General features: G+C 50.5%; 1 protein-coding gene across 4 annotated transcripts in view; it reads right to left on the bottom strand.

Moving 5' to 3' along the window:
* Positions 1-15,044, bottom strand: part of RANBP3 (RAN binding protein 3) — a 413,886-nt gene that overhangs the window by 22,854 nt on the left and 375,988 nt on the right. For all 4 annotated transcript variants that reach the window (XM_033955562.1, XM_033955564.1, XM_033955563.1 and 1 more), the window contains one exon: positions 12,018-12,138. In XM_033955562.1, the coding sequence (XP_033811453.1) occupies positions 12,018-12,138 (121 nt within the window). The remainder of the gene's footprint in view (positions 1-12,017; positions 12,139-15,044) is intronic.

Here is a 15,044-nt window from a genome sequence, read left to right as displayed (position 1 = left end):
GAGTATCTGTCAGAGCCTGAGTCTTCCTCTGGCATGGGCCTTATGGCTTCCCGATCCAGCAGCCTTTGTACTGTTGCTCAGACTTTGGCCGCTTTATTTATTTTTCTTTTCTGGCCTCCCAGTCGGAGAGTCTAGAAAAGGCTCCAGGAGGAGACAAAAGAATTCAAGCTTGTATCCCCCCTCCTGTATAATATCCAGCACCCAGTGATCTATGGTAATCTCTGCCCACGCTCCCTAAAAGGCTGATAACCTCCCTCCAATGTGTGGAGGCACGGCTGACAGTTTGGTCTCATAACTGCTTCTTGAAGGTGTGGCGGAGCGGGATCCTGAAGACTGGGGATGCTGGCCCCTCCAAATCTTTGTCTAGAGTCTTGAAAAGATCTCTGGCTCGAAGGCCCTCCCAAGAACTGGCAATATCATCTGGAGGTCTGAAAAGTACTGTGACCTGCCTACCCCCCAGAGGCTTAAGGTCTGCTGTCTGCGATCCTACACACTAGTCATAAGGCTATCCAGACCTTTCCCAAAGAGTAAATGTCCCTTAAGGAGAAATTAGGTTCTTACCTGCTAATTTACTTTCTTTTAGCTTCTCCAGACCAGTAGAGGTTAACTTTACGAATGGGTATATATCTAATCATGACCAGCAGGTGGAGACTGAAAACAAAACTTTGGGACAGTATATCCTAGCCCCTCCTCTCTATTTCCCTCAGTCTGCCGAATAGCCAAGCAGAACCAAGAACTGGAAAACAACAGAGAGAAAAAAACAATACTCCAAAAGGAGTAACAAATAACATACCCAAAATGCTGTTGGAAAATGCAGAGGAGAAATTCCCGAAGGAAGAATGTCCCCACAGCTCGCCAGCTAAGCCAGCCGAGCCACAGCCGCTGTTCTTCAATTCTCCCCGGCCCTAGAAAAATACTAGAACCCGCAGCAAAAACCAAAAACTGCCCGCGCAACAGCCCCAACAACAACAACAACAGACAGGGTGGGGACCTCTACTGGTCTGGAGAAGCTAAAAGAAAGTAAATTAGCAGGTAAGAACCTAATTTCTCCTTCTTTAGCACTCTCCAGACCAGTAGAGGTTAACTTTACGAATGGGACGTACCAAAGCAGTCCCTCTCACGGGCGGGACCCCCGAAGGGCCGATACCAGTACACGCTCACCGAACACCGCGTCCCGACGCGCCTGCACATCAACCCGATAATGACGAACAAAGGAATGCAAGGAGGACCAAACCACAGCCTTACAAATATCCACTGGAGGCACGAGCGACGACTCAGCCCAAGAAGCCGCCTGACCCCGAGTGGAATGAGCCTTGAGAAACTCCGGAACAGGCTGCTGTTTCAGAAGATAAGCGGAAGCAATCGTCTCCTTGATCCAGCGCGCAATAGTAGCCTTAGAAGCGCCCGCTCCCCGACGAGGACCCGCCAGGAGGACAAAGAGATGATCGGACTTCCGGAATTCCTGGGTCCGCTGCACATAAGAGCGAAGGACCCGACCGACATCCAACTTGCGCAGCTGCCGTTGCTCAGAAGAGCCCTCCCGACCACCCAAGACCGGGAGAACCACCGATTGATTGACATGAAAAGGAGAAACAACCTTCGGCAGAAAGGAAGGAACAGGCCGCAAGACGACCCGCTCCCTAGAAAACTCCAAGAAGGGAGCCCTACAAGAGAAAGCCTGCAGCTCAGAAACACGCCTAGCAGAAGTAATGGCCACCAAAAAGACCGCCTTCAAAGAAAGGTCCTTCAAAGAACAGTCGTCCAAGGGCTCGAAAGGCGGACGCACCAAAACAGAGAGAACCAGATTAAGATCCCAAGAGGGAACCGAGGGCCGTAGGGGAGGCCTAAGCAACTTGGCCGCCCGCAAAAACCGAATCACATCAGGAAGAGCCGATAAACGCTGACCTGACACCAACCCTCGAAAGGCCGACAGGGCCGCAATATGAACCCGGAGAGAAGACCAAGCCAGGCCTCTATCCAGGCCATCCTGCAAGAACTCCAGAATGTTAGGCAGAGAAGCGCGAAAAGAGGTCACTCCCCGCGCCCGACACCATTCCTCAAAGAGACGCCAAACCCGCACATAAGCCCGAGAGGTAGAAAGCCTCCGGGACCCCAACAGTGTAGAGATCACCTTGTCTGAATATCCCTTCTTGCTAAGGCGACCCCTTTCAAGAGCCACGCCGTAAGACAGAAGGGAGACGGGTCGAACATGGGAATGGGACCCTGCATCAGAAGGTCGTCCGAGAGAGGCAGAGGAAGAGGATCCGCTACCAGGTGCCTCACCAGATCCGCATACCACGGACGGCGAGGCCAATCCGGCGCCACCAGCACCACCAAACCAGGATGGTGAACAATGCGAAGAAGCACTCTGCCCACCAGCGGCCAAGGAGGGAACACATACAACAGCCCCTCCGTTGGCCACGGCTGGACCAGAGCATCCAGACCCTCGGCCAGCCCTTCCCTGCGACGACTGAAGAAGCGGGGCACTTTGGCGTTGCCACTCGTGGCCATCAGGTCCATCAGGGGCTGCCCCCAATCTTGCACTATCAACCGAAACGCTCCGGCGCCGAGAAACCACTCTCCTGGATCCAGGAAGTGACGACTGAGGAAGTCTGCCTGAACATTTTCTACCCCGGCTATATGAGAAGCCGAGAGGTCCAGAAGATGGGACTCCGCCCAAACCATGAGCCGAGCCGCCTCCTGCGCCACAGGAGTGCTCTTGGTGCCCCCCTGACGATTGACATAAGCCACCGCCGTGGCATTGTCCGACAGGACTCTGACCGACTTGCCCAGCAAAAGGGAGTGGAAAGCTAACAGCGCCAGCCTGACCGCTCTGGTCTCCAACTCGTTGATCGACCAGGAGGCCTCCTCCGCGGACCAGGTGCCCCGAGCTGAGTGGCCCATAAACTGAGCCCCCCAACCGAGGAGACTCGCATCCGTAAGGAGCACCGTCCACTGCGGGAGATCCAGACCCACCCCCTGAACCAGGTGAGGGGTCCGGAGCCACCAGCGCAGAATGCAGCGCGCCAAGCCTCGCAGGGGAACCGGAACATCCAAATCTTGCCTCCGGGGAGACCACCTCCGGAGCAGAGCATACTGAAGAGGACGCATGTGGGCCCGCGCCCACCTCACCACGTCCAGGGACGCCGCCATTGACCCCAGGACTTGGAGGAAATCTCGCGCCCGAGGACCCCGGGACGCCAAAAGCAGGCGAATCTGAGATTGCAATTTGCTCACCCGGGCCTCTGGAAGGAAGACCTTCCCCAAGGAGATGTCGAACATAACCCCAAGGCACTCCAGACGCTGAGCCGGGACCAACCGACTCTTGGAAAGGTTGACCACCCAGCCCAGCGACCGGAGAAACTCCACCACCCGAGCCGTAACCCGGGAGCTCTCCTGCAACGACTTTGCCCGAATCAACCAGTCGTCCAGGTAGGGGAGAACCAGGATGCCCACCGACCGCAAGGCTGCCGCGACGACCACCATTACCGTGGTGAACGTCCGAGGAGCCGTGGCCAGACCAAAGGGAAGCGCACAGAACTGAAAGTGCCGCCCCAAGATCGCAAAGCGAAGGAAGTGCTGATGAGAGGCCCGAATTGGAACCGGCAAGTAGGCCTCCGTCAGATCGAGAGACATCCAGGATGGGCCGAAAGGTCCCCTCCTTTATGGCCACCACAAAGTAAATGGAGTACCTGCCGGTGCCCCACTCCGTAGGGGACACCGGCACCACTGCCTCGAGATCTAGCAAACGCTGAAGGGTCTGACGAAAAGCCTGCGTCTTCCATGGAGTCTGACATGGAGAAGCGAGGAAAAAGTCCGGCAGAGAGCGGGTAAACTCCAGAGCGTAACCGTCCCGCACCACCTCAAGGACCCACTGATCGGACGCGATCTCGGCCCATTTGGGGAAAAATTTGCGCAGCCGGGCCCCCACCGGAACCAAAGGGGGCGCCGGCAAGGAGTCATTGCGCAGGACGGGAAGCGGGGGAACCGGCGGAGGGATTCCCTGCCCCCCGACGGGCCCCCCGAAAGGGCTGCATGCGCTGGAAGAACCGACCCCGGGAAAAACCCTGAGCCGGGAAAGAAGCAGCCCCACGCCCCGGGCGATACTTGCGAAATTCCCGCAAACGCCCCCGGGCAGCCCCACACCTAGACGCAGGGCGGGCACGGTCCTCAGGCAGACGGGGCACCTTCGAGTCCGTCAGAGTCTGAATCAACTCATCTAATTCCTCTCCAAACAAAAAGACCCCCTAAAGGGAACTTTAGTAAACTTAGCTTTGGACGCAGAATCCGCCGCCCAAGCGCGCAGCCACAAAATACGCCGCGCGGCCATGCCATAGACTTAGCCGAAATCCGCACCAAGTCATAAAGAGCATCTGAGAGGAACGAGGCAGCCATCGCAATCTTCGCTACCTCCTGATCCACTAGAGACCAGTCATCAGACTCCCGATCCAGGACACGCTCAGCCCACCGAAACACGGCGCGAGCGACTAGCTCCCCACAAACAGCCGCCTGGACCCCAAAGGCAGAGACATCAAAATCATACTTAAGAAGAGTCTCTAACGCACGCGCCTCCGAGACCTTAAGAGCAGAACCGTCCATAACAGGCACGGTATGCCGCTTAGGAAGTGCCGAGACCACCGCGTTCCCCATTGGCGAAATTAAGGTAGCCCTACCTCCCTCCGGGACGGGATACCCAAGAGCCAAGGCGCACACCAAACGAAACTGCGCCCATAGGCCACTGCGCCAACACAAAATCCCGCAAATCCTGACGCACAGGAAAAGAGCGGGAACCAGGACAGACCCCCTGAAGCAGAGGGGCCCCCATACGCGGGGTCTCCGGCGGCGCCACTGCAAAAATGCAGCACCAAGGAGACCTGCTACACAGGTCTAAAAGCTCATCCCTCTGAATAAAAAAGCGCACCACGGACGCATCTGCTCTGGAAGACGGGAAACCCGCCGCCCCGCTGCCAACAGGCGTCCCCTCTAGAGGATCCTGGAAGCCCGCCAAAGCAGCCAGGTCCTCAACCAGGCCAACACGCTCCTCCGCCCACTAATTCGCAATCCAAGCCCCCCCGCGGGCGCTTGGATGAGGGAGGAGGAAGAGGGGACGCCAAACGAAAAGAGGGAGGCAAAGCCATAGGGGGCGCGGAGGGAAACCCCCCCCGAAACCCCCCAGGCGCACGTGGGACCCCCAAAAGTCCGCACAAAGAAAGAAAATAAATTGGGGGCAAAAAACCCCTGGGGGTCCCCAGGGACTCCCTGCCCCAGCAGGGGTCCAAGCTGAAACCTGCCCCTGTGTTCGCCATACAGGGGGAAGGTCACCTGAGGTTGCAGACAAAATGGAGGGGCCAGACAAAGAAAATGGCGAAGTTCCCGCCAAAAATGCTCCCTCCATGGCCTGTAGCGGCTGAGAAGACTGAACAGTCCCAGCCGCTAAGACAGGCAAGTCGGCATCAGCTGTCAAAAAATCAGCTGAGAGGGAATCCTTCGGGGAATCCCTCCGTGGGCGGTTGTGGAAGACCGGGCTTCCCCACTGCTCCAAGCCGACTCGCGAGGCACCATCGGCGGGGAGCTCTGGGCGCCTGCAGCCGCTGCCGACGGAGCTCCACCACCTCACCGACCCAAACCGCCGAGATCAGGCCGGCCGCGAGTGCCTCGCGGCTGGACTAAAATTGTGGCCTACTCCCCCGGAGAAGGGCACAATTGCTCCAGACGCGACCTAGCTATAAAAAAGTGCTGGTTACATGAAAAAATACAGTAAAATACAGTTTTCTTAAAGGGAAACAACCCTGCAGACCAGCACTACCTCAGGATTTTTTTTTTTTTTTTTTTTTTTTTTTTACAGAACAGACTCCACAGGCTCTCGAAGCAATATGCCTTGCTTGACTTAGGGGGCAAGGCTTACTGCTGAGGCTCCTCTAAAAAAATGTGGGGAGGTGGAGGAAGTGGGGGGAGGGACCCCGCTCGTGACCCGCCGGGTTTGACACCCCCGAGGTCGGACGGACCCCCAAACAGGGCCCGACCAAGCTCCGTCCGGCCAAAAACAGGGACAATAAACCCCTAAACAAATTCCAACAGCCCTACCAAGAGAGATGGGTACAGATCACTCAACACCTGCTGGAGACTGAAAGAAGACTGAGGGAAATAGAGAGGAGGGGCTAGGATATACTGTCCCAAAGTTTTGTTTTCAGTCTCCACCTGCTGGTCATGATTAGATATATACCCATTCGTAAAGTTAACCTCTACTGGTCTGGAGAGTGCTAAAGAAATGGTAATTTACACAAGGTTGCCTTGGAGGAGAAATGTGCCACCCATTGTCTGATCCAGCGGTCTCAAACACGCGCCCGCGGGCCGCATGTGGCTCTCCAAGTTTTATTTGCGGCCCGCGGTCTGGACTGGATCATTCTCTTCCTTTTGGAGCAGCAGCGTGTCTGGCCGGTTCGTTCCGTTCAAAGCCATGGGTTGGCGGCTCCTTGCGCTATCCACTCCTGCATCGGAAGCCTCTCTGACATCACAACATCAGAGAGGCTTCAGATGCAGGCACAGATCTCGCAAGGAGCCGCCACCTGCGGCTTTGAACGGAATGAGCCGGTCAGACACGCTGCTGCTCCAGTGGCATACCAAGAGGGGGGCGGTCCGCACAGCTGGCCACCCTCCACTGTTCTCCATAGAGTGCGGCTCGTCTAGAGCAGTGGTGCCCAACCTGCTTCCCTTCCCTTCTCACCGCTGACATTGGGGAACAGGCCGGCACCGTGCTCTTTGATCTCCCTGCTTCTCTCGCCACCCGATGTCAATTCTGACGACGAGAGGACGTTCTGGCTAGCCAATCGCTGCCTGGCTGCCCAGAATGTCCTTTCCGACGTTAGAATTGACATTGGGCGGTGAGAGTTGGTCGGCCCCGTGGAGAATAGAAGCATGGAGATCTCAGCCTGTTCCCGATAGCGGTAGCAGCAGCAGCCTATTCCCCAGCGGCGGTGGCATGGGGAGGGCAGGAAGGAAGAAAGAAAGAAGGGGGGGGGGGACAGGGAGCCAGAAACAAAGCAAAAAATGGGACATGGAATCAGAGAAAGACAGACGGAGAAAGAAAGAAAAAGTTGGGGGAGCGAATGAGGTCTGGAGGAGAGAAAGCATACAGGAGGCTGAAAGAAGGGAAGAAATATTGGATGCACAGTCAGAAGAATAAAGTGCAACCAGAGACTGATGAAATTACCAAACAAAGGTAGGAAAATGATTTTATTTTCAATTTAGTGATTGAAATGTGCCAGTTTTGAGAAAGAAAAGATATTAAACTTTAAATGTGAGTGCTGCAGAAAAAATAGAGTACTTGGAGGGCCGCAGAAAAAATAGTTAATGTCTTGCATAAGGTAAAACTCTTTATAGTTTACATATCTTTCCTTTTAACTGTTAAAGGAAAGTTTTATAAACTATACAGAGTTTAACCTCATGCAAAATTGTAATTTCTTTAATAACCACCTGAATTGGAGAAATTCAACACACAAGTTCCTCAGAATGCCACACCAGATATACGTGTGGTAGCCGTCCTCATAGGAACATAGTAATGTGTGAATATGTTATTTTATAATGTTTTATAACGCTTATAAAGTGCAAGTGCTTCAATAAGTTATATAATGGTCATTTTTTAAGAGTTACTGCAAAGGCAATACTTAGCTTTGTGAAACTGGGTCTGCCTCAATCACCACCGACGCGTTTCATAATTTCCTCAGGGTCGGGGATAGGGAGAGCAGAGCAGTTCAAAATCTTAGCAAGATGCTAAATCCTTGTTAAAGATGACGGCATCTTTAACAAGGATTTAGCATCTTGCTAAGATTTTGAACTGCTCTGCTCTCCCTATCCCCGACCCTGAGGAAATTATGAAACGCGTCGGTGGTGATTGAGGCAGACCCAGTTTCACAAAGCTAAGTATTGCCTTTGCAGTAACTCTTAAAAAATGACCATTATATAACTTATTGAAGCACTTGCACTTTATAAGCGTTATGAAACGTTATAAAATAACATATTCACACATTACTATGTTCCTATGAGGACGGCTACCACACATATATCTGGTGTGGCATTCTGAGGAACTTGTGTGTTGAATTTCTCCAATTCAGGTGGTAACTTGATGTTTATTGGGATTTCAGGATTGTCTTTTGTGTGCACATTTAGACTTTGAATTTCTTTAATAAGACATTAACTATTTTTTTCTGCGGCCCTCCAAGTACCTACAAATCCAAAATGTGGCCCCGCAAAGGGTTTGAGTTTGAGACCACTGGTCTGATCCATAGCATCCTGCAGGCAGAAGTGGAATAAGGGAAGACATTTTGCTCACATCTCTGAAAAGATCATACAGAGCGCATCAGCTACATAATCCACTTAAGACATTAGAAGCTAGTGATCCCTTCTAGCAACTGCCTCTGGATCATGGCACAACTTGGAGTGGAAAGCCCAGGTAATAATGGATATGACTGCAGATGTTTTAATACCTGAGGTCATGGCCCCAGAGCTGCTTATGAACAAAATCCAGCCTGTGGTCTTGGGCATCCTTTAATACCACACCACCTTCACTGGGGAGGTACGCTTGGTAACCTGCGTCACCAGGGAAACCGTTTTCGGTGGAAACAAGAGCTGATTAAATTCAGCATCCATTGGATAGAGGCTTGCCATGGCTTAGGCTACCCGAAGCAGCCCCTCCAAGACCTCCCAATGATCTGTGAGCATATCTGTAATGTCTTCATGAGAGGGAAAACAGGTGGTCTGCTTATAAGTGAGCATTGTGTAGTAGAGGACTGCAGAGTATCTTTAATTCCTGGAAGGATTCCGTGATTACCTGCAAAAGTGCATATACAACATCCCCTCCGTTGGCCATGGTTGAACCAGAGCATCCAACCCCTCGGCCTAACCATCTCTGCAACAACTGAAAAAATGGGGCATTTTGGCACTGACACTCGTGGCCCTCAGGTCCATCCGGGGCTGACCCTAAGACTGCACTATCAACCAAAAGGCCACAGAGCTTAGACATAACTCTCCGGGATCTAGCACATAATGACTGAGGAAGTCTGCCTGAACATTTTCCACACCGGCTATGTGAGAGGCAGAAATATCCTGAAGGTGGTACTCTGCCCATACCATGTGCAGAGCCGCCTCCTGTACTAACTGAGTGCTCTTGGTGCCTCCCTGATGATTGACGAAATCCACTGCTGTGACATTGTCCGACAGAACTCTGACTGACTTGCCCAACAAGAAGGAGTGGAAGGCTTTAAGCTTAAGACGGACTGCTCTGGTGTCCAACACACTGATCGACCAGGATACCTCCTCTGTGGACCAGGTGCCCTGAGCTGATTGACCTAGACACTGAGCTCCCCAACCAAGGAGATTGGCATCCATGAGAAGCACCGTCCATTGTGGTTGATCCAGACTCATCCCCTGAACAAGATGAGAGGTCTAGAGCCACCAACGAAGACTGCAGCGCTGAGCCTTTCACAGGAACAGGGAGATCCAAACTGTGCCTCTGGGGCGACCACCTCTAGAGCAGAGCAAACTGAAGAGGATGCATGTGGGCCCGAACCCACCTCACTATGTCTAGGGAAGCTGCCATCGACCCCAAGACTTGGAGGAAATCCTGCGTCCAAGGACACCGGGATGCCAGAAGGAGGCAAATTTGAGATTGCAATTTGCTTACTCAGGTCTCCGGAAGGAAAACCTTACCCAAGGAGGTGTCAAACAGAACCCCAAAGTACTCTAGACGCTGAGATGGGACCAACCGACTCTTGGAAAGGTTGACCACCCATCCCAGCGGCTGGAGAAACTCCACCACCCGAGCTGTAACCCGGGTGCTCTCCTGCAATGACTTCGCCTGAATCAACCAGTCATCCAGGTAGGGATGCACAAGAATGCCCTCTGACTGCAAGACTGCCGTGACGGCCACCATCACCTTGGTGAACGTCCGGGGAGGTGACCAGGCCAAAGGGAAGCGCACAGAACTGATAGTGCTGACCCAAGATCGCATAGTGAAGGAAGCGCTGATGGGAGGCCCGAATTGGAACATGCAAGTAGGCCTCTGTCAGATCGAGAGAAGTCAGGAACTCCCCCAGCTGAACTGCCAGAATGACAGTGTTTCCATGTGAAAAGAGAGCCCTGTTGACCCCTTTTAAATCTAGGATGGGCCAAAAGGTCTTCTCCTTCTTGGGCACCACCAAGTAAATCGAGTACCTGCCGGTGCCACACTCCTGAGGGGGTACTGGAACAATTGCTTTGAGATCTAGCAATCTTTGAAGGGTCTGGTGAAAGGCCTGCATCTTCCATGCCGCCTGACACGGAGAGGCTAGAAAATGATCTGGAAGAGAGAGTGGGCAAACTCCTGAGCATAACTGACCCACATCACCTCCAGAACCCACTGATCGGACATGATCTCGGCCCACTTAGGAAAAAATTTGTGCAGGCAGGCACCCACCGGAACCAAAGGGGGCGTCAGCAAAGAGTCATTGTGCAGGACGGGCAGCGGGAGAACCGGTGGAGGGATTCCCAGCACCCTGACGGGCCCTCCCGAAACGACTGCTGATAAAACTGACCCCGGGAAAATCCTGAAAACTGGAAAGTAGCAGCCCCACACCCCGGGCGATACTTGTGGAACTCCCGCAAATGCCTACGGGCAGTACCACCCCGAGATGCCGGGCAGGTCCGGTCCTCAGACAGGAGGGGCACCTTAGAGTGAGTCTGAACCAACTTATGTAAGTCCTCTCCAAATAAAAAAGACCCCCCGAAAGGGAAATTTGGTAAGCTTAGTTTGGGAAATGATATCCGCCGACCAAGCGCAAAGCCACAACGTACGTCGCGCGGCCACTCCAAATGCCATAGACTTATCCAACGTCCGCACCAAGTCATAGAGCGCATCCGAGAGGAACGAGGCAGCCATCTCAATCTTTGCCACCACCTGATCCACTAAGGACTAGTCATCAGACTCACGATCAAGGACACTCTTGGCCTACCGAAACACGGCAAGGTCCAACAGCCCCCCACAAATAGCCACCTGGACCCCCAAGGCAGACACATCAAAATTCTGCTTAAGAATGGTCTCCAACTTATGCTCCTCAGAGTCCCGTAAGGCAGGCAAGCCAGCATCAGCTGTTAACAAATATCAGCTGAGAGGGAATCTCTCCGGGGGCGGTGGAGGAAGACCGGGCTTCCCTGCCGAATCGCGAGGCACTAAGGCCGGGAATCCCTGGATGCCTGCAGCCTCTGCCGACGGAGCTCCACGACCACACCAGCCCCAACAGCTGTTTTCAGGCCGGCCACAAGTGCCTCACGTCTTGACCAAATTGTGCACCACTTCTCCTGAGAAGTGCTCAATTGGTCCATACGCGACCTTGCTAGAATAAAAGTGCTGGTTAGTCAAAAAATACAGTAAATTACAGCATATTTAAAGGGAACGCAACTTTTCAGACCGGCACTACCTCAGGATTTTTCATTTTTTTTTACAGAAAAGACTCCACAGGCTTTCAAAGCAATATGTCTTGCTTGAATTAGGGGGCAAGGTTTACTGCTGAGGCTCCTGTAAAAAAATGTGGGGAGGTGAAGGAAATGGGGGGAGGGACCCAGCATGAGACCCGCCGGGTTTGACAACCCTGATCTCAGACGGACCCCCAAACAGGGCCCACTTAAGCTCAATCTGGCCAAAAACGGGGACGAGAAGCCCTAAACAAATTCCAATAGCCCTACTAACAGCTCACTCACACCTGCTGGAGACTGAAAGAAAACTGATAGGAATAGGGGAAGGCAACTCTTATGTACTATTCCACAGTTCTGTTTCAGTCTCCACCTGCTGGTCATGATGAGATATATACCCACTTGTAAGATTAACCTCTACTGGTCTGGAGAGTGCTAAAGAAATATTTTTTTCACATCAGTGTACACACATGTCCAAGACAGAAGTGTAAAACATTGAAGATAAGAAACAAAAACAGTGCAAAATTTCCTGCAGTGTCTGAATGTCCAACTCTATGCTGTTCTGCCCATCTCACCTAGTCGAGACTGTAATGTGCCATCATCTGTGGATGCCATGTCATTCAGTCGCAGAAGACCCCGTCCTCTTTCCACCCAGGACTGGGAGACTTTATCAAATACAAACAGTTTGCATTGAATCTGTAAGAGAGGACACACTGTGATATAGGAATGATTTTCAGGCTAATATATGTTTACAGCCTGTTTTTTTCATGAGAAAGCATTCTAGAGAAGAAAAAGAAATGCCAGAGTAAATTGAAATCTACAATTCTATATGTGTTATTTTACAGTTTAGTTTGACCTATATGCCCTACATGTGCTTGAAATTTTTCTCTGTAGTTTTATATAGTTTATTGAAATTTTCTATACTGTCTTGACTCACAGAACCAAGCGGTTTACAAACTAAAAAAGAAACTAAAAGGAACTCCATTAAATAGATAGGCCAGAAATAGCCAATCACTCTTAGGACAAAGAGAAAGCACAATTACTTACCAGTACAGGTGTTACCCAGGGACAGCAGGCAGATATTCTCACAAATGGGTGACATCATCCACAGAGCACAGTGCAGGTACAGATAGTGCAAACATGTACTATTACTTTAACTTCTTTAGAAGTCTCAACACTGCCTGTACTGCACATGTGTGAGTGTCTTCCAGCCCGACGTCGGCTCGCAAGACCATGAGTTCAGTTAATAAGCTAAGAAGTCAATTAGGGGAAGTGGAAGAGTTGTGAGAATATCTACCTGCTGTCCCTGGAAAACACCTGTTACAGGTACAAGTGTGCTTTTTCCCAAGACAAGCAGGCAGCATATTCTCACAGATGGGACTCCCTAGCTACTACAAATGGGATGGAGGGAAGTTGGCGACTAAACTGAGAATAAATTTTGTACAATTGCTTGGCCAAACCGACTATCCCATCTGGAATTAGTCTCAAGATAAAAATGGGTTGTGATAGTATGGATTAGGGACCTAGAGTAGATCTGAAAGACTTAGTTTGATGTAGACGGTAAGCTAAGGCGAGTTCACAGTCCAATGAGTGAAGAACAGCTCTCCCAGGATAAGAATATGGTCTGGGGAACAAGGCAGGAAAATCTATAGACTGGATAAGATGAGAATCTGACACTATTTCTTTTAGGAAAATAATAGCAAAATCTGACACTACTTCTGGTATGAAAATAATAGTAAATATTGAAGAACTAAGGCCAGTACTGGTCAGACTTGCACGGTCTATGTCTGTATATGGCCTTGGCTGAGGATGGGCTGGGGAGGGCTTCAATGGCTGGGATGGTGTAGATGGGCTGGAGTGAGCTTTGACGGAGACTTCAGTAGTTGGAACCTAAGCACAGTACTGGGCAGAGCTTTGGATTCTTGCCCAGAAATAGCTAAGAAGAGAAAAAATAAATAAATTGAATCAGGTTGGGCAAACTGGATGGACCATTTGGGTCTTTATCTGCCATCTAATACTATGTTACTATGAGTAAGAAGAACAACTGTATCATAAGAAACTGTTGTGTAAGGTGGATCAAGTAGTAGAGATTGGAATTCACTGACTTAGTGTGTAGAGGTGATATAAAGTGAGAACATTTCTGGAGCAGGCTGAAAGGGAGGGTTTGATTTCTTGAGCCCTTTCATGAACTGAGAAAGAAACAGATATGTTGGTCAAAGTCCATGTTTGGCACTGATAGTCTTGAGATGAACACATACTTAAATGTGTACTCGTCGTATCTTTCTTTTCTTTTGTTTTTAAGAGAGACAAAAACAAGTAATGCAGCATTGATGATATAGGACATATGTTTGGAACCAAGTCCTGTAGGCGACACTAGAAGGTAAAATGTGTCCACTTATAGCAGCAGTTTCACCGTGTGGAGTGTTGTGTGTAGGAAGTTATAGTGGTTGACTGCAACAGAGAAATGGAAGTTATTTTGCATGAGGAGCCAGGCTATAAAGTGCCCATAGAATAGATTGGTAGGTAGAATGGATCTGTTATGCTGAGTCCAGACAACTGAAAGGTTTGAAAAGGAACTGGTTCTTCAGCATCAAGTTGAAGAAGGAAAGGTAATAAGAATTGTCTCAGTTATTGTGGTTGGATGTTGCTGAAACTTTGAGAAAGATTTCCAAAACATATGGACTGGAGAAAATTCCTGGAGGAACTTGTTTGTTGTCTGGAAGAAATTCATCTGATTCCAGATGCTGAGGAGAGTGGAGATGGGAACAGAAATGCTTAAGTTTATGACTATTGACAGACAGGAATAAATATAATTGTGGAGATCCTCAAACCAGGTAGATTTGGTGGAGTAGAGATAACTGAGTCTAACTGAGTCACCAACTCGTCAGGTTGAAGGAATCTATTGAAAATGCCTGTTGGAACATTGTTATCCTGTTAAGAAAATTTGTTCAGTTGAAGGATGCTCAGGGGGCCCCTAAGAAAAGAACTGTATTGCCTCCTATTATAGAGGGGAGCCTGTATGTCCTTGGTTAATTATATAGTAGATGACTATCTTAGTGCTATGATGATTAGAATTAGTTGGTTCAGATGATCTTGAAAGGTGTGAACGGCAATGAAGGTTCAACAAAGTGATATGGAGGGATTCTACTTGTAGGCTCCAAATGCTGAGTGTGAAGGCTGGGCCAGTGAGCTTCTCATGCATACCCAAAGGCATCTGTTGATGGGATTTTCCAATACAGAGGAACCTGGAATAGAATGGACTGGGTTCCTGGATGTAATCACTACGGAAGAGACATATTGAAAAGGGAGACAACCTGGAAATGCTGTTAAAGCAGGTACATAGGTGTTATGCCTATGGCCAGGGGGTAACTGAAACTCAACATACTACGTGATATGTTTCCTCAAGTCTGCTTATCTGACCTCCGTGACCTGGGTGTTGCCAAAACAACATCAAAAGGACAGTAAAACCAGATGGCAAACTGGTTTCTGCAACAAGTTTGCTGACCTGCTTATCTGATATCCTGACCTCCTTGACCTGGGTGTTGCCAAAACAACATCAAAAGGACAGTAAAACCAGATGGAAAGCTGGTTTCTGCAACAAG

The sequence above is a fragment of the Geotrypetes seraphini genome, chromosome 8, assembly GCF_902459505.1.
Source record: "Geotrypetes seraphini chromosome 8, aGeoSer1.1, whole genome shotgun sequence".
Lineage (NCBI taxonomy): Eukaryota > Metazoa > Chordata > Amphibia > Gymnophiona > Dermophiidae > Geotrypetes > Geotrypetes seraphini.
This window is presented reverse-complemented; position numbering and strand designations above follow the sequence as displayed.